General features: G+C 45.9%; 1 protein-coding gene across 1 annotated transcript in view; it reads left to right on the forward strand.

The window, feature by feature from the left end:
- Positions 1-19,537, forward strand: part of supt6h (SPT6 homolog, histone chaperone and transcription elongation factor) — an 82,078-nt gene that overhangs the window by 48,406 nt on the left and 14,135 nt on the right. Inside the window, exons 22-33 of the mRNA XM_078422569.1 lie at positions 1,797-1,934; positions 2,906-3,073; positions 4,854-4,981; positions 5,639-5,846; positions 7,794-7,941; positions 8,052-8,194; positions 11,521-11,661; positions 11,747-11,942; positions 14,675-14,913; positions 16,631-16,744; positions 17,495-17,619; positions 19,049-19,161. Of these exons, the coding sequence (XP_078278695.1) occupies positions 1,797-1,934; positions 2,906-3,073; positions 4,854-4,981; positions 5,639-5,846; positions 7,794-7,941; positions 8,052-8,194; positions 11,521-11,661; positions 11,747-11,942; positions 14,675-14,913; positions 16,631-16,744; positions 17,495-17,619; positions 19,049-19,161 (1,861 nt within the window). The remainder of the gene's footprint in view (positions 1-1,796; positions 1,935-2,905; positions 3,074-4,853; positions 4,982-5,638; positions 5,847-7,793; positions 7,942-8,051; positions 8,195-11,520; positions 11,662-11,746; positions 11,943-14,674; positions 14,914-16,630; positions 16,745-17,494; positions 17,620-19,048; positions 19,162-19,537) is intronic.

Raw genomic sequence — 19,537 nt, forward strand, 5'->3', positions numbered from 1 at the left:
GCCTCATCTACACTGGTCGCACCTTTGCATGTTTGGCCCATATCCCTCTAAACCTTTCCTATCCATGTACCTGTCCAAAAACTGTCTTTGTAGAGGTATCAAATTACCTTTCCTATCCATGTACCTGTCCAAAAAATGTATTTGTAGGGGTATCAAAATTAAGAGGGCACAGGTTTAAAATGAGAGGAATGAATTTTAATGGGGATATGAGGGGATGTGACCTTTCACACACTCTGGCTTTCATCTGCAATGCACTAGCAAAGGAGCGGGTGGAATGAGATACAATCACTATATTTAGGAGCCATTTAGAAAAGAGTTTGAATAGGCAAACACTATAAAGATGCATATTTATTCACAAAATGCTGGAGTAACTCAGCAGGTCAGGCAGCATCTCAGGAGAGAAGGAATGGGTGACGTTTCGGGTCGAGACCCTTCTTCAGTCTGAAGAAGGGTCTCGACCCGAAACGTCCCCCATTCCTTCTCTCCAGAGATGCTGCCTGACCTGCTGAGTTATTCCAGCATTTTGTGAATAGATACCTTCGATTTGTACCAGCATCTGCAGTTATTTTCTCACACTATAAAGATGCAGATCTAATCCTGGAAAATAGGATTTGTGTACATGAGCAAAAGATTGTCATGGACATAGCGGGCGAGAAGGAGTACGTAGACACGGTGGGCCGAAGGGTCTGGTCCGATGCTGTACATCTCCATGATACCGTGACTGTTTAAAAATGATTATGATGTCCCTTGAGAAAAATAAACCCGAGGGATGAAGGTGGTAGGTGAGGAAGAGTCCAGACCCGAAGCCTCACCTACCCACGTTCTCCAGAGATGCTGCCCGGCCCGCTGAGCTACACAGCATTTTGTGTCTTTTGTAAACCAGCATCTGCAGTCACTTGTTTCTAAGGTGTCCTTTATTGTTTGTCTTCAGTCAATTTGTCTATGAAAAACAGCGTTAGAAGAGTGGGAGGCTCTCTCCATATGTGACTTAGTGAGAGGTATTGGGCCAGCGGCGATTTTCCCGTACCCTTGGTTCCAGGGCCCTGCTGGATTATCCGGTTTGCCGGACCCACAGAGGTCACGGTCTCCGAGAGGAGTCCACCTAGACTACTTGGGGGGGGGGGGAGGGGGTAGGGGCATCAGAAGTCGGCTACAGGAACGGATCTGCCGGCTCCGGCCCGGGCCGCAGTTCCAGAGCCCCGGCCGGCCGCAGGGGGCAAATTCCACCCGCCGCGGAAGTCCCGATGAGGTTGAGATCGGGGCCACATTTTTAGTGGGATTTCGGGGTGGGGGGGGGGGGGGGGGGGGGGTAATCAAATGGCGGCACGGTGGTGCAGAGGTAGAGTTGCTGCCTTACTGCGAATGCAGTGCCGGAGACCCGGGTTCGATCCTGACTACGGGCGCCGTCTGTACGGAGTTTGTACGTCCTCCCCGTGACCTGTGTGGGTTTTCTCCGAGGTCTTCGGTTTCCTCCCACACTCCAAAGACGTGCAGGTATGTAGGTTAATTGACTGGGTAAATGTAAAAATTGTCCCCAGTGTGTGTAGGATAGTGTTAATGTGCGGGGATCGCTGGGCGGCGCGGACTCGGTGGGCCGAAGGGCCTGTTTCCACGTTATATCCCTAAATCTAAATTTTAAAATCTAAAATGCATTCTTGTCATTTTGTCCGGATCAAAGGAAATGGTGATCCGACCACCAGTTGCTGGAAAATTGGTGTTGGGCCTGTAGATGTTAAAGAAAGTAGATGGAGACATGGTGCTTGCAATAACTTTGACTTTGTTACCTTGCTTATTAGACTGACTTTCGGGATTATCCGCCGCTGTTACGTCAGGCGGTGTCACTGGCTCACAGGGTGCAGGACCCGCTGGTCGAGTTTGCTCAAGTCTGCAGCTCTGATGACGACATTCTTTGTCTCAAACTCCACCCCTTGCAGGTAACTTGTGTTCTTTCAAAATTCTGAAAAATTAGCTTGCTTGCCTTTTTATCCCAACTGTAACAATTTAAGGGAGTGGGTCATTAATTTTATGCTGCAATGTAAAATGGGCGATCACTTTAAATGTACTTAAAAGCTGAGGACTGTCAAAGGCATTTGGGGTGGTTTGCTGTATATTTATTCCAGGCTCTCGCGCATTCAGACTGCCGCATGAATCTGAACAAGAAGATGCAATTTTCCAAATGTTAGTTTCTAATAGCAATCTAATCTTGTCTGTAATGTTTAATGGAGTAAAATCAACTTTTTTTTCCTCTTTGTACAGTAAGATAAATATTGTCAGAATCTCTCCACACCTCCCTTTCCCCCTCCCTTTCCCCTTCTCCTCCCTCTCTCCCTTCCTTTCCCCCTCCCTTTCCCCTTCCTCCCTCCCTTTCCCCTTTTCCCCCTCCCTTTCCCCCGCCCATTCCCCCTCATTCTCCCTCTCTCTCCCCTCTCATCCTTTCCCCCTCCCATTCTCCCTCCCTTCCATTCCCCCTCCCTTCCTTGCCCCCTCCCATTCTCCCTCCCTTCCATTCCCCCTCCCATTCCCCCTCCCTTTCCCCCCCTCCCTTCCTTTCCCCCTCCCATTCTCCCTCCCTTCCTTTCCCCCTCCCATTCTCCCTCCCTCCCTTCCATTCCCCCTCCCTTTCCCCCCTCCCTTTTTCCCCCTCCCTTTCTCTCTCCCATTCTCCCTCCCATTCTCCCTCCCTCCCATTCTCCCTCCTATTCTCCCTCCCTCCTTTTCCCCCTCCCATTCTCCCTCCCTTTCCCCCCTCCCTCCCTTTCCCCCTCCCTTTCCCTTTCTCTCTCCCCTCTCATCCTTTCCCCCTATCTCATCCTATCAATCTCACTTTTGCTCTCACTCAAACTGAATGAAGAGATTTAAACCACTTGATTTAAACCACTTGATATTTTCCTACACCCTCTCCCAGGAACAAGTTGTGAAAGAAGAACTACTGAGTGCGCTTTACTGTGAATTCATTAACCGAGTGAATGAAGTAGGTGTGGATGTAAACAGGGCGATAACGCATCCACACACTCAAGCACTGGTCCAATATGTTTGTGGTCTGGGACCTCGTAAAGGATCACACCTGCAGAAGGTACGAAAGGAAATCCAACACTATTTTACTAAGAAAGCTCGAGAGCAACGTTCCTTAAGTAAGGAGACGAGGAGGAATTCCTTTCGTCAGAGGGTGGTGAATCTGTGGAATTCTTTGCCACAGAAGGCTATCGAGGCCAAGTCAATGGTTATTTTTAAAGCAGAACTAGATAGATTATTGATTAGTACGGATGTCAGGGTTTAGGGGGAAAAGTCAGGAGAATGGGGTTGAGAGGGAAAGATATCAGCCATGATTGAATGGCGAAGTAGACTTGATGGGCCGAATGGCAGAACTCTGCTCCCTCCTATCATTTATGAACTTATGAAACAGAAGTGGATCGTTCAACTCAAGCTACTCAATAAGATCATAATTTCTCTTTTCCTGCCATAACACCATCTTCTCCGTTTCTCCTAATGTTCAGTAATTCTTCAATCCCTGCCCCTTGCTTATTTTCAGTCTTTCGATCTTGCCTGTCTTGAATCTATTCAACAACCGAGCCTCTGCTGTCCACTTGCAACGGAATTACAATCTTCTGTACAAAAGAAGGTTTCCACTTACTTCAATCCTTTAAGGCTGGATCTCTATTCATCTATCTATATACTAAAACTCTCATTTGTTTGTTTGTTCCTGAACTACAACCAAAACGGTACACGATAGCACGACAGTTTTAGGCCCACCTTACTCTCCTTCGTCCCTTTGGTGCTAATGGAAGAAGTTTCATTGAAATTGGTGTTATATTTTTTTAGTTATTCACATTTTAAAGTTTAAAATCTATCTCCTAGGGAGGGTGGGAGGGGGGGAGGGAGGGAGGGAGGAGGGGGATTAAGGGGGATGGAGTGGGGGAGGGAGGGAGGGGGGTTGAGGGGGAGGTGGGGGGGGAGTTGAGGAGGAGGTGGGGGGGGGGTTGAGGGGGAGGTGGGGGGGGGAGAGATGCTGCACCAATGCAGGAGAAGTTTGGGCCCAACGGGTCCACTTGGTCTAGTATTCTATTAATTACAGTGCTTAGCATAGTTCCTCAAATGACACAAGTGGACGACGAATTCCACTCAGTAAATCCAATTTGCTTAATATTCCGTGAAGAACAACATCTTCTGGTGGTTATTTTGGTGAAGCTAGCAACAGCAAGGTTAAAGGCATTATGCAGAAAGGGTGACAGAGGGACAGTTTTTAAAAGTTGTCTTTTCAGAGAAAACTTGCTTTACTGGGTAGTTTCTTGCAAAAAGATAATTTACAGTGTGTAGATACATGATAAGGGAATAACGTTTAGCGCAAGGTAAAGCCAGCAAAGTCTGATCAAGGATAGTCCGAGGGTCACCAATGAGGTAGATAGCAGTTCAGGGCTGCTCTCTGGTTGTGGTAGGATGGTTCAGTTGCCTGTTATGAAATATGAAGTTAGATATTAGACGGTATGTAGGTTAATTGGCTGGGTAAATGTAAAAATTGTCCCTAGTGGGTGTAGGATAGTGTTAATGTACGGGGATCGCTGGGCGGCACGGACTTGGAGGGCCGAAAAGGCCTGTTTCCGGCTGTATATATATATGATATGATATATATGATATTGCCCCGTAGCTTAAGTGCATGTGCAGATTAAATACTACTTGGGCATTGCTTTTGGTTTTCTTGGTTGAACACTTATCCTGGTGTTGGAACACAGGTACTTTGCGCGTTTTAACCGTAATTCAAAAATATCGTTTGGGTTTATAAACTCTTGCTGCTGCAGAATTATACATTCAACTTTAGTGCATCGATCACACTAACAGGTGTTTATTTTGTGATGCAGATCCTCAAACAGAATAACACTCGCTTGGAAAATAGGACCCAGCTAGTCACGATGTGTCACATGGGCCCGAAGGTCTTCATCAATTGTGCGGGGTTTATTAAAATAGATACGGCGTCTTTAGGGGACAGGTTAGTCTTCATAAGATTAGTGTACTCTTTCTGAAACAATATTATTCAAATCTCCATTTTTCAAAGAATTTGAAAAGCACCATTATCTGCACTAGTCCCTCCTCATAGAGTCTTACAGCGTCCTTTGGCCCAACTTGCCCACACAGTCCAACATGCCCCATCTACACAGTGTGGAGTCAGGCCCTTTGGCCCAACTTGCCCACACAGTCCAACATGCCCCATCTACACAGTGTGGAGTCAGGCCCTTTGGCCCAACTTGCCCACACAGTCCAACATGCCCCATCTACACAGTGCTGTAACAGGCCCTTTGGCCCAACTTGTCCACACAGCCCAACACGCCCCATCTACACAGTGTGGAAACAGGCCCTTTGGCCCAACTTGCACGCTCCTACCAACATGCCCCATCTACACAGTGTGGAATCAGGTCCTTTGGCCCAACTTGCCCACACAGCCCAACATGCCCCATCTACACAGTGCTGAAACAGGCCCTTTGGCCCAACTTGCACGCTCCTACCAACATGCCCCATCGACACGTCCCACCTATTCTCACAGGGAGAACGCACAAACTCTGTACATAGAACGGACGGAAGAAAGAAAAATGTAATTTTGATAAATAACGTTGATCAGGAAATAACGCTGAGCTGTTTGTGTCTGCAGTACTGATTCCTACATTGAGGTCCTGGATGGATCAAGAGTTCATCCTGAGACGTACGAATGGGCCAGGAAGATGGCCGTGGACGCTCTGGAATACGATGAGTCGGCAGAGGACGCCAACCCCGCCGGGGCGCTGGAAGAGATTCTGGAAAACCCTGAGCGACTCAAAGACCTCGACCTTGACGCATTTGCGGAAGAACTGGAAAGGCAGGTTAGTATTCCCCACCGCGGCTTTTCAACTGAGATTTGTTTGGCAAAAACAGTTGAGCATCGTCTGCTTTGATCTGTCATTTTCACGCCCTACCCTTCCATATCTCTAGTCTTCTGCTCCCCCTGACTTTCAGTCTGAAGAAGGGTCACGACCCATTCCTTCTCTCCAGAGATGTTGCCTGTCCCGCTGAGTTACTCCAGCATTATGTGTCTATCTTCAAAGGAATTTTTTGTCACATTTGCTACATTGCTTTGTGATTGATGTATTGCCAGAAAATATTTATCAACTTGCAACTGATTTAACCAGAAAGAAAGTTCTATATTTAACTCCTTTTTGTGCATGAATACTATAATTTAGAATGAAATTTGTTATCGAATAATAATAATAATTCGGATAATAATAATAATAATATTCCTTTATTCGTCCCACACCGGGGAAATTTACAGTGTTACAGCAGCAAAGTGGATAGCAAGAGATCATTCATTATAAATAAAAGGAAAGACAAGGATAAATTGTCATCAGGTTTCTGTGTGTTCTTAACTGTTACTGTTGACTCGTCTGCTGGGAGCAGTGCTGGTTGTGCAGTCTCACAGCAGCGGGATGGAAGGACCTCCGATATCTCTCCTTCACACACTTGGGGTGAAGGAGTCTGTCACTGAAGGAGCTACTCAGTGCAGTGGCAGTGTCCTGCATGGGGCGGGAGTCGTTGTCCAACAGCGATGTTAACTTTGCCATCATCCTCCTCTCTCCCACTGCCTGCACTGAGTCAAGGGGGCAACCCAGGACAGAGCTGGCCTTCCTGACCAGCTTGTCGAGTCTCTTCCCTTCCACCGCTGAGTTGCTACTGCTCCAGCAGACCACTCCATAGAAAATAGCCAATGCAACCACCGTGTTGTAGAAGTGCCCCCTGCAGTGTATCTACTATACTGCAAATGGCTCGATTGTAATCATAGAAACATAGAAACATAGTAACATAGAAAATAGGTGCAGGAGTAGGCCATTCGGCCCTTCGAGCCTGCACCGCCATTCAATATGATCATGTTTTGTCTTTCTGCTGACTGGTTGGCACGCAACAAAGCTTTTCACGGTGCCTCGGTACACGTGACAATAAACTCTACTAAACAAGTTTGGTACATTAGTAATTCCCTATTTTCATTAATTTTGTCGTGCCGGTACCAAATGTCGTTAGTGTTTGATAGGATATATTTTCTAAGTTCCTTTGTGAAGGGACTGTTACGGAGGGTCTGTAGGTTAATTGGCTTCCGTAAAGTTGTAACTGGTCCCTGGTGTGTGGGATAGTGCTAGTTTACGGGGTGATTTCAGGTCTGCGTGGACTCGGTGGACCGAGCGGCCTGTTTCCACACTGTATCTCGAAAGTCGAAAGACATAAAAATTCCTTCTAGTGCCAATTAATGAATAGAAAAAAAAAATTTGGTGTCCGATTTATCCTGTCTAATTTAACCATTTACTCCAAAGACGTACAGGTATGTAGGTTAATTGACTGGGTAAATTTAAAAATTGTCCCCAGTGTGTGTAGGATAGTGTTAATGTGCGGGGATCGCTGGGCGGCGCGGTCTCGGTGGGCCGAAGTGCCTGTTTCCGCGCTGTATCTCTAAATCTGAATGTATCTCTAAATACGTGATGGGAGCAGAATTAGGCCATTCGATCCATCAGGTCTAACTCCGCCATTCAATCATGGCTGGTCTATCTCTCCCCCCTAACCCCATTTACCCGCCTTCTCCCGATGACCCCATGACACCCGTACTAATCATGGAATTGTACATGGAAGTGCAGGGAATGGAGTGATATGGATCACGTAGAGGCAGATGAGATCAGTGTAACTAGGCATCACGTTGGGCACAAACATTGCAAGCCAAAAACACTAGGTTCCTAAGCTGTACTGTTCTACGTTCTTTAATTCTCATTTTTGAATGATTAATTTAACAGGGCTATGGTAACAAAGGCATTACGCTGTACGACATTCGAGCCGAGCTGAGCTGCAGATACAAGGATCTGCGTATACCTTGCCGTGTTCCAAACTCTGAGGAGATCTTTAACATGCTCACAAAGGAAACTCCAGACACGTTTTACATTGGTAAAGTCTTCCTCACTTTCCCACCAATAGAAACATATTCTCAAGCATTTTCTGAATTCTGAATACCTGCGTTTTTAACATTTGTTTTTTTTTTGGTTTAACTGTTTTAGGTAAATTAATAACGTGCAACGTGACTGGAATTGCTCACAGGAGGCCTCAGGGTGAGAGTTATGATCAGGCCATCAGGAACGATGAGACGGGCCTTTGGCAATGTCCTTTCTGCCAGCAAGACAACTTTCCGGAGCTTAGTGAGGTATAGCATTTTAATATCTTGGACAGGTGCTTTATGATGCTGTGTTTTTAGCGTCCTACAGTACAAAAACTGATCCATCAGCCCAACTTGTCCATGCCGATCAAGAATCCCCACTCTTAGATAGTTCAGCCCATCATTGCAAAAATTAGGCCATTCGGCCCATCTAGTCTACTCCACCATTCAATCATGGCTGATCTGTCCCTCCCTCCTAACCCCATTCTCCTGCCTTCTCTAGGGAGATCAGCCATGATGAGCCGAATGGCCCAATTCTGCTCCTATCGATTATGAACATGAAGAAAATGGTTTGATCATTGTCGTTTTTGAAGCTCACCTTGCTGTGCACAAATTACCTGTCATAAGGTCATGTGACAGGAGCAGAATTAGGCCATCCGGCCCATCAAGTCTACTCCGCCATTCAATCATGGCTGAACTATCTCTCCCTCGTAAACCCCTTTCTCCTGCCTCCTCCATATAACCCCAGACACCTGTACTAATCAAGAATCTATATCCTGCCTTAAAAATATCCATTGACTTGGCCTCCGCAGAATCTGTGGCAAAGAATTGCTCTTCATCTCCTTCCTAAAGGAATGTTCTTTAATTCTAAGGCTATGACCTCTAGTCTTCGACTCTCCCACTAGTGGAAACATCCTCTCCACATCCATTCTATCCAAGCCTTTCGCTATTCTGTAAGTTTCAATGAGGTCCTCCCTCATTCTTCTAAACTCCAGCGAATACAGGCTCAGTGCCGTCAAATGTTCATCATATGTTAACCCACTCATTCCTGGGATCACTCTTGTAAACCTCCTCTGGACCCTCTCCAGATCCAGCACATCCTTCCTCAGGTATGGTGCCCAAAATTGCTCACAATACTCCAAATGCCTCATAGAGCCTCATCATTACATCCCTGTTTTTGTATACAAGCCCTCTTGAAATAAATGCTGGCATTGAGTTTGCTTTCTTTACTACCGATTCGACTTCAGATTAACCTTTAGTGAATCCTGCACCAGCACATAGTTCCTCTGTCCCTCTCTTCCCCTCCTCCTTCCAAGATCTCCCTCTATCTTCCTTTCTCCACCTATATCCTTCCTTTGTCCCACCCCCCTGACATCAGTCTGAAGAAGGGTCTCGACCCGAAACGTCACCCATTCCTTCTCTCCTGAGATGCTGCCTGACCTGCTGAGTTACTCCAGCATTTTGTGAATAAATACCAGCACTTCAAAGTTCCTTTGCACCTCCGATTTCTGGATTCTCTCCCCATTTAGAAAATAGTCTACGCCTTTATTCCGATTCCACACTTTGCTACACTATATTCCTTCTGCCACTTCTCTGCCCACTCTTCCAACCTGTCCAAGTCCTTCTGCAGAGTCCCTGCTTTCTGCCTACCTGCCCCCTCACCTATTTCCGTATTATCTGCAAATGTGGCCACAAAGCCTTCAATCCCCTTGTCCAAATCATTAATATACAGCGTGAAGAGTAGCGGCCCCAGCACTGACCTCTGCGGTCACGGTGCGCGGCGGTAGAGTTGCTGCCTTACAGCGAATGCAGTGCCGGAGACCCGGTGTCGATCCTGACCACGGGTGCTGTCTGTAAGGAGTTTGTACTTTCTCCCCGTGACCTGCATGGGTTTTCTCCGATATCTCCGGTTTCCTCCAACACTCCAAAGACATACATGTTTGTGGGTTAATTGGCTTAGTAAATAAAAATTGTCCCTAGCTGGTGTAGGATAGTGTTAATGTGCGGGGATCGCTGGTCGGCGCGGATCCAGCGGGCCGAAGGGCCTGTTTCCGCGCAGCATCTCTAAACTAAACTAAACTCTGCCAGTCACCGGCAGCCAACCAGAAAAAGCCCCCTTTACTGCCCCTCTTTGCCTTCTGCCATCCAGCCACCCTGCTATCCATTCTCGTATCTGCCCTTTGGTACCATGGGCTCTCATCTTCCTTCGCAGCCTCACCTTATCAAAGGCTTTCAGAAAATCTAGGTAAACAACATCTACTGGCTCTCCTTTGTCTGTCCTGCTATTTACTTCTTCAAAGAAATCCAGCAGATTCGTCGGGCAAGACCTCCCCTTCACAAAGCCATGCTGACTTCGGTCTAGTTTATCATGAACTTCCAAGTACTCCATAACCTCATCCTTTATAATGAACTCTAAAATCTCACCAACCACCGAAACCCCACTCTTCTGCTTTGCTCCCTTCTTGTGCAGCGGGGTAATATTGGCAATATTCTCGTGATTCTTGAAATGTCACTATTAATGCTTCTACACTCTCTGAAGCCACCTCTTTCTGAACTATAGGGTGGGGTCCATCTGGCCGAGGTGGGTTATCCACCCTCAACCCTTTCAGCTTCTCTTTAGATTCAGATTCAGAGATACAGCGCGGAAACAGGCCCTTCGGCCCACCGAGTCTGCGCCGCCCAGAGATCCCCGCACATTAACGCTATCTTACACACACCAGGGACAATTTTTTACATTTTACCCAGTCAATTAACCTACATACCTGCATGTCTTTGGAGTGTGGGAGGAAACCGAAGATCTCGGAGAAAACCCACGCAGGTCACGGGGAGAACGTGCAAACCCCGTACAGACGGCGCCCGTAGTCAGGATCGAACCTGAGTCTCCGGCGCTGCATTCGCTGTAAGGCAGCAACTCTACTGCTGCGCCACCGTGCCGCTCTTTAGTAATAGCCGCTCCACTAACTCTCTCTCCCCCCCCCCCCCCCACCGACTCTTGAACTTCAGCCACGTTGCTGGTGTCCTCCACTGTCGCACGTGTCCTCCAAAAGTGTGACTGTATTTCAGATCTATTTCAGTGGCTATAAAACATGCTGGGACATGTTCTGATCTGGAAAGGTAGTTTTGTGTCTCTGCCTGTCTGCTCAAATAACTATTTACTGTTAAAAAAAAAAACAGTAAGTAAGGGGTGTGATAGCTTTTCCTGTCAGGTATTACCCAAGTTTGGCAGTCGTGTAGGTGGGAACTTCCAGAATTTCCTGTGAGAATTTTCTTCCCACGGCATAAAATAACAATACCTCACCCACAAAAGTTGAGCCATTGATTGTCATTTAGGTCTTAACTTTTAACTAACACAGTCACAATATTCATAAGTTCTCGGAGCAGATTAAGGCAATTTGGCCCATCAAGTCTACTCCGCCATTCAAGTATGGCTGATCTATCCGTACAGACAGCACCCATGGTCAGGATCGAACCGGGGTCTCTGGCGCTGTGAGGCAGCAACTCTACCGGTGTGCCACCGTGCCGCCCCAAAGTCTGTGGTTTTTAATTTTTTTTAATTTTAAATTCACCAAATGTTTCCATTTTTCCGACCTCAGGTGTGGAATCACTTTGACAGCGGTGCGTGCCCGGGTCAGGCGATCGGAGTGAAAACCAGGATGGACAACAATGTTACGGGTTTTATCCCAACAAAGTTCCTCAGTGACAAGAATGTGAAACACCCTGAAGAAAGGGTCAAGGTAGAGACCACTTGATTGCAAACCAGATCCAGACTCACAGGGGGGGTGGTACTAACAATTGATTGACCGCTGCTTCCCTTCGTAGATTGGCATGACCGTACATTGCCGGATCATGAAGATAGACATTGAGAAGTTCAGCGTGGACCTGACTTGCCGGACGTCGGATCTGATGGATAAGAACAATGAGTGGAAGTTGCCCAAGGACACCTATTACGATTTTGACTCCGAAGCAGCAGATCAAAAGGTCGAAGACGACGCAAAGAAAAAGCAGCAACGCACAAGTATGTCATTGAAGCATCGAAAACAGGTGCAGGAGGTGGCCATCCGATGGGCCCATCGAGCCAGCACCGCCATTCAATGTGATCATAGAAACATAGTAAACAGGTGCAGGAGTAGGCCATCCGATGGGCCCATCGAGCCAGCACCGCCATTCAATGCGATCATAGAAACATAGTAAACAGGTGCAGGAGTAGGCCATCCGATGGGCCCTTCGAGCCAGCACCGCCATTCAATATGATCATTGCTGATCCAAAATCAGTTTCCCGTTCCTGCTTTCCCACACATCCCTTGATTCCGTTAGCCCTGAGAGCTCTACCTAACTCTCTCTTGAAAACATCCAGTGAATTGGACTCCACTGCCTTCTGCGGCAGAGAGTTCCACAGATTCACAACTCTGGGTGAAAAAGTTTTTCCTCATCTCATGAAATTTCAGCAGATGCTGTTTGCAATTTCTAATATTCCATTATTGAGAAGCTCCCAAGTTTACAGTTTATCCTTAAATTTGCCACAAGCACTGACTCTCTGGGTTATTCACTTTGGTGTTTAAATATTCACAATCTCATGAGAAGATCATACATTTATTTAGAGGCTTTTTTTTCCCTTCAGGCCTTCACGATCAGGTTAAGATCCCTGCACTTACAACAACTGGGACTTGAAAATGGTGCCAAACTGACGACTCTATATACTGTCTTAGTGTACTACTGCTATACACATGCACTGTATCTGAGATACTGCTGTACACATGCACTGTATCTGAGATACTGCTGTACACATACACTATATCTGAGCTGCTTATCTAGGCAGGAGAATGGGGTTAGGAGGGAGAGATAGATCAGCCATGATTGAATGGCGGAGTAGACTTGATGGGCCGAATGGCCTAATTCTGCTCCTATCACTTATGATCCAAGACGTATCTAAGTGCTTATGTATAGTGATACTTGTACTGAACTGTATACAAAAATTAATTTCACTGTACCTCGGTACATGTAACAAATAAATGACCATGCTATGGTGGCATATCATAGAGGGTCATGGGACAAACGCGGGCAGGTGGCATTAGTATAGATGGAATATGTTGGTCAGTGTGGGCAAGTTGGGCCGAAGGGCCTGTTTCCACCTGTATGACTCTACGAGGATTGCCAGAATGATGCCTGGATTGGAGGATATTAACTACAGAGGGTGGTTCGACAGACTAGGATTTAGTTTAGTTTAGAGATACAGCACGGAAATAATAGTGGCATTTAAGAGGCTTTTGGATAGGCATATGGATATACAGGTGTTCCTCGACTTACGATGGGGTTACGTTCTGATAAACCCATCGTAAATTGAAAATATCATAAGTCGAAAATGCATTTAATACACCTAATCTACCGAACATCAGAGCCACCTAACCTACCAACATCATAGCCACCTAACCTACCCAACATCATAGCCACCTAACCTACCCAACATCATAGCCACCTAACCTACCCAACATCATAGCCACCTAACCTACCCAACATCATAGCCACCTAGTATAAGAAAATAACTGCAGATGCTGGTACAAATCATAGCCACCTAACTTACTGAACATCATAGCCACCTAACCTACCCAACATCATAGCCACCTAACTTACTGAACATCACAGCCACCTGACCTACCCAACATCACGTTTTCTACTGAATGTGTATCACTTTTGCACCATCGTAAAGTTGGAATATCGCAAGTCGAAGCATCGTAAGTCGAGGAGCATCTGTACCGTGAATGGAAGGATATGGATTATGTGCAGATAGATAAGTGTTTGTCTTGCCATCAGCCCTTGTGGGCCAAAGGGCCTGTTCCTGGGCTGTGTGCTATTCTGAAGACTCAAAATGCTGGAGTAACTCAACGGGTCAGGCTGCATCGGAAGCGTTCCAACTCGAAACCTCACCTGTTCCTCTCTGGAGATGCTGCCTGACCTGCCAAATTACTCCAGCATTTTGTGGATATCTTCGGTATAACCCTGCATCTGCAGTTCCTTCCGACACATCAGTTCTATGTTCTAACATGAGGATTTGAACTGAAAACATCTTTTTTTATTAAGTTTAGTTTAGAGATACAGCGCGGAAACAGGCCCTTCGGCCCAGCAAGTCCTGACCGACCAGCGATCCCCACACTATCCTACACACACTATCCCCACACTATCCTACACACACTAGGGACAATTTTTTTACATTTAAGCCAAGCAAGTTAACCTACAAACCTGTACGTCTTTGGAGCGTGGCTGGAAACTGAAGATCTTGGAGAAAAACGCACGCAGGTCACGGGGAGAACGTACAAACTCTGTACAGACAGCACCCGTGGCAAGATCGAACCCGGGTCTCAGGCACTGTAAGACGGTAGTTCTACCTCCACGCCACTATGCCGCACCTTATTTCTTAAACTTATTAAAAAAAATTATAGCATAGCTGTATAAGAAAATAACTGCAGATGCTGGTACAAATCGAAGGTATTTATTCACAAAATGCTGGAGTAACTCAGCAGGTCAGGCAGCATCTCGGGAGAGAAGGAATGGGTGACGTTTCGGGTCGAGACCCTTCTTCAGTCTGAAGAAGGGTCTCGACCCGAAACGTCACCCATTCCTTCTCTCCCGAGATGCTGCCTGACCTGCTGAGTTACTCCAGCATTTTGTGAAAAGCATAGCTGTGTTATTTGAAGTGAAGAGTTTGTCGTTGCTCGAAACGATTGTGTTTAATGACTTGTTTCTGTTTCTCAGCGTACATCAAGCGGGTAATTGTCCACCCATCATTCCACAACATCAACTTCAAGCAGGCTGAGAAGATGATGGAGACCATGGACCAAGGAGATGTCATCATCAGACCCAGCAGCAAAGGAGCAAATCACCTCACCGTCACCTGGAAAGTGAGCGACGGGATCTACCAGCATATCGACGTGAGAGAAGAACGCAAGGAGAACGCCTTCAGTTTGGGACAGTCTCTTTTGATCAACACCGAGGTAAGAAAAATACGTTGCACTGTAATTTATTTCAGATTACGTACACATTTTATGAACTTGTCTATTTAGCGGAGTCAGGGGTTAATATATTCCTTTATTTGTCCCACGCCGGGGAAATTTGCAGTGTTACAGCGGCAACGTGGATAGCAAGAGATCATTCATCTATATACTAAAACTCTCGTTTGTTATCTTGTTTGTGACTGAACTTCAGCCAAAACGGTACACGATAGCGCGACAATTTTAGGCCCACCTTACTCACCATTGTCACTTTAGTGATAATGCAAGTAGTTTTATTGACATCGGTGTTATATTTTTTGTTATTCATATTTTTAAGTTTAAAAGGAGGGGAGGGGGAGGGAGGAAGGGGGAAGAGGGGACGGAGAGGTTGAGGAGGGAGGGGAGGGGAGGAGAGGGTGCTGCACCAATGCAGGAGAGGTTTGGGCCCATCGGGTCCATTTGGTCTAGTTATAAATAAAAATAAAGACAAGGATAGATTGCCATCATTTACTGTGTATTCCTTAACTGTTACTGTTGACTCGTCTGCTGGGAGTAGCGCTGGTTGTGCAGTCTCACATGGGGAGAGGGCAGGAACGGGGTATTGATTGTGAATGATCAGCCATGATCACATTGAATGGCGGTGCTGGCTCGTAGGGCCGAATGGCCTACTGCACCATTTGTCTATTGACTATAACTTCTTGGTGGAATTTCTGGTGCTCGTGGGTCATGCCACACAGTTGCCAATATGTTGACTTTTACTTACAAGTGAAGTACACAGTTGGTAGCTTTCTGCTTCCTTCAAATTTATAGGCGATTATTTCAAACATTTAATTTTATCATATACTTTCAATCTTCAAATCTACTTGTTGAGGCTTTATCCATGTTCAAATCTACTGTTTTCAAGAGAGAGTTAGATTTAGCTCTTAGGGCTAAGGGAATCAAGGGATATGGGGAGAAAGCAGGAAGGGGGTACTGATTTTGGATGATCAGCCATGATCTAATGAATGGCAGTGCTGGCTCAAAGGGCCGAATGGCCTATTCTTGTAGCTATTGTCTATGTTTCCTTGTTAATGCATTATTCATGTTCAAATCTACCAGTGCACACATTATGTTCAAATCTACTGGTGGATGCATTCTCCACGTTCAAATCTACTTAATGCATTATTCATGTTCAAATCTACTTATAGGGACATTAATCGTTTTTGAACCTATATGTCACTTCATTATCCATATTCACATCCACTAGTGTACACATTATCCAGAATCTACATGTTGGCATATTTTCCATGTTCAAATCTACTAGTGGACACATTTTGCACGTTCAAATCTCCTTGTTAAAATATTATCTCTTCAATTTTACTGGACACGTTATCCATGCTTAAATTTACCAGTGGACACATTCTCCACGTTTGGATCTACTACTGCGCACGTTATGTTCAAATCTACTTGTTGGCGCATTATTCATCTTCAAATCTACCTGAAAACACATTATGCATCTTCAAATATACTTCATCCATGTTCGAATCTACTTGTCAACACATTTTCCACTTCAGATCAAATATGGTTCAATGCATTTACAATGTGTTTGTAATTAATACTTCATTCAGGTTGTCATTTCTGCAATGATTCTGCAGGTATTTACAATTAATGTACACTTACGTGATGTATTCATTTGTTTGATTTTATTGACACAAAAAACTTGATTTGCATTATTATCCAGGAATTTGAAGACCTTGATGAAATTACGGCTCGTTTTGTGCAGCCAATGGCATCTTTTGCTCGTGACTTGATCTATCATAAATATTACCAGGAGTGCAATGGTGGAGACCGCAAGGTACTAGTATACAGAAGCTAAATGTGGCCGGCTCGGTAACAGTTACCTGATCAACCGTTTTAATAGAAGGTAGACACAAAATGCTGGGGGAACTCAGCGGGACAGGTAGCCATCTCTGGAGAGAAGGAATCCAGAGATGTTGCCTGTCCCGCTGAGTTACTACCAGTGAAGTTGGAGCTTGGAATTTGATAGAGACACTTGGATCACATTTAAGACACACATCTCTCCTGCGGGCCCGGCAACCCTCCCCCAACTGACGACACTCACCCACTCCATCCCCCCCACAACCCCCCTTAAAACTCCCCCGGGGCTGGAGGGGGGGGGAGAGGAAATGGGAGAGGGAGCCACTCACCCCGGCCCCGGGCGGCCATCACGTCAGCCATCAGCAGGAGAGCACTCCTTCTTTCCCCCCCCCCCATCTCATTTGCCGCCACTCCCGTCACTCGGGTCCCACCCCCCCTCCGAGCAGCAACACTCCCCCAACTACGCACGGGCGGATTTTTAGTCATAGATAGATAGACAGACAGACAGACAGACAGCCCTTTCGTATCATTAAATATTGGTTGAGTTAGCAGTGGGGTTGATGCAACATTTTTCCAGTGTCAACCTTTAGACATTGGGTAAGGTCCTGTCAGCAGTCTCGCTGTCGACTTTAGTTATCCACAGGCCAAGATCAATTTGTCGTTCTGTCTTGGGCTGCCCTGCATGACCCAAGGTAAATATTAAATGTAACGTTGTTTTTCTTTCTAGAAAATGGAAGAGCTTCTCACAAAATCCAAAAGGGAAAAGCCTTCATTTATTCCCTACTATGTGTCCGCATCAAAGGAACTGCCAGGGAAGTTTTTGTTAGGTTACCAACCCCGAGCCAAGCCAAGGTTAGTGTCTCCAAAATGTCACAATGTTCGGCAGATAAACCTCGGTAATGATTACCTTGCTTGTTAACCCAAAAGTGGGAATGCCACTTTTAATAAGCTTGTGATCACTTTCTTTTGGATGGGCTCGACATTACAGATGCTCCCCGGCTTAGGATGCTTCAACTTCGCGATGGTCAAACGGCAGCGAGCCGTAGCGCGTTTTCGGTCACGTGATCGGGCGTATTTAAATGCGTTTCCGACTTACGATATTTTCGGTTTGCGATGGGTTTATCGGAACGTAACACCATCGTACGTTGAGGAGCAACTGTGATCTTAATTATGGAAATAAATCTGATTATGGCAAAAATGGCACGGTGGAAAATAATTAAAGCCAATCCGTTGCTCATAGTGTTAGAGACTGAATAAAAATGTTTTTAGGCATTACGGCTTTGCAGCCCGCAGAGTTGCTGCCCCACCACGCCAGAGACCCAGGTTCAATCCTGACTTTGGGTGCTGTCTGTGTGTAAAGTTTGCACGTTCTGCCTGTGACCGCGTGGGTTTCCTCCGGGTGCTCCGGTTTCCCCCAACATCCTAAAGATGTGCAGGATTGTAGGTTAATTTGCCTCTTGTGTAAAATTCCCCTTAAGTGTGTAGGGAGTGGATGCGAAAGTGGGATAGCATGGAATTAGTTTGAACGAGTGGTTAAGGGTCAGCATGGACCCGATGGGCCACAGGGCCTCTTTCTATGCTATATCTATATTCCATGCTATGCAATGCACTGTGGCTCAGCGGTAGAGTTGCTGCCGTACAGCGCTTGCAGCGCCAGAGACCCGGGCTTAATCCTGACTACGGGTGCTGTCTGTACGGAGTTTGTACGTTCTCCCCGTGACCTGCATGGGTTTTCTCCGAGATCTTCGGTTTCCTCCCACACTCAAGTTGTAAAGGTTTGTAGGTTAATTGGCTTGGGTTTGTATCCTTGGTATAAGTGTAAATTGTCCCTTGTGTGTGTAGGATGGTGTTAGTGTGCGGGGATCGCTGGTCGGCGTGGACTCGGTGGGCCGAAGGGCCTGTTTCCGTGCTGTATCTCTAAACTAAACTAAAGGCTTAATTTGTAAAATCATATGAATGATTTTAAATGATCTTTTTTCTCATAATGCCACTATTTCTTACAATGGACTATTTAGGCAATAAAGTGTAAATTGATTAGTGAGAGTTTTAAGAAACATTTAGACCTGGGCACTGTGCTTCTGGAGATGGTTTTCTGCATAGTTCAAGGTTAGGATGTAAGGACACCTCTCCACAGAGAGGTGAAAAATGTTTCCTGGAGGTGCCGCATATTTAATAGGGAGGACTATATTAATTGTATATGTATATGTAAAAGTGTATCTGTGGAAGTGGCAATAATCATCCAACAACATAATTTTCATCGCCACACCATTTTGTCTTGCAGGGTAGAGTTTGTAACCATCACCCCAGAAGGATATCGGTACAGAGGGCAGGTTTTCCCAACTGTGAATGGTTTGTTTAGGTGGTTTAAAGATCATTTCCAGGACCCTGTGCCAGGTAGGACTCGCTGAAACACTGATGTCAATGAAAATAGTTTATGGGTAAAACATGTTTTTATAATGGGCTGGGTTTCATAGGTAAGCAAACAATATGTTCAGTAGGCTCAATAGGTAGGATCTTCTACTTAAAAGCCAGAACATCTATTTTGGTCTGATGACTAATGCCTACGAAACTGAATGGAAACTTGAGCCCCTAGAGCTCTATCTAATTCTCTTTTAAATTCATCCAGTGAGTTGGCCTCCACTGCCTTCTGTGGCAGAGAAATCCACAAATTCACAACTCTCTGGGTGAAAAAGTTTTTTCTCACCTCAGTTTTAAATGGCCTCCCCTCTATTCTTAGACTGTGGCCGCTGGTTCTGGACTCTCCCAATAT

This window comes from Rhinoraja longicauda, chromosome 26 (genome assembly GCF_053455715.1).
Source record: "Rhinoraja longicauda isolate Sanriku21f chromosome 26, sRhiLon1.1, whole genome shotgun sequence".
NCBI classification, from domain to species: Eukaryota; Metazoa; Chordata; class Chondrichthyes; order Rajiformes; family Arhynchobatidae; genus Rhinoraja; species Rhinoraja longicauda.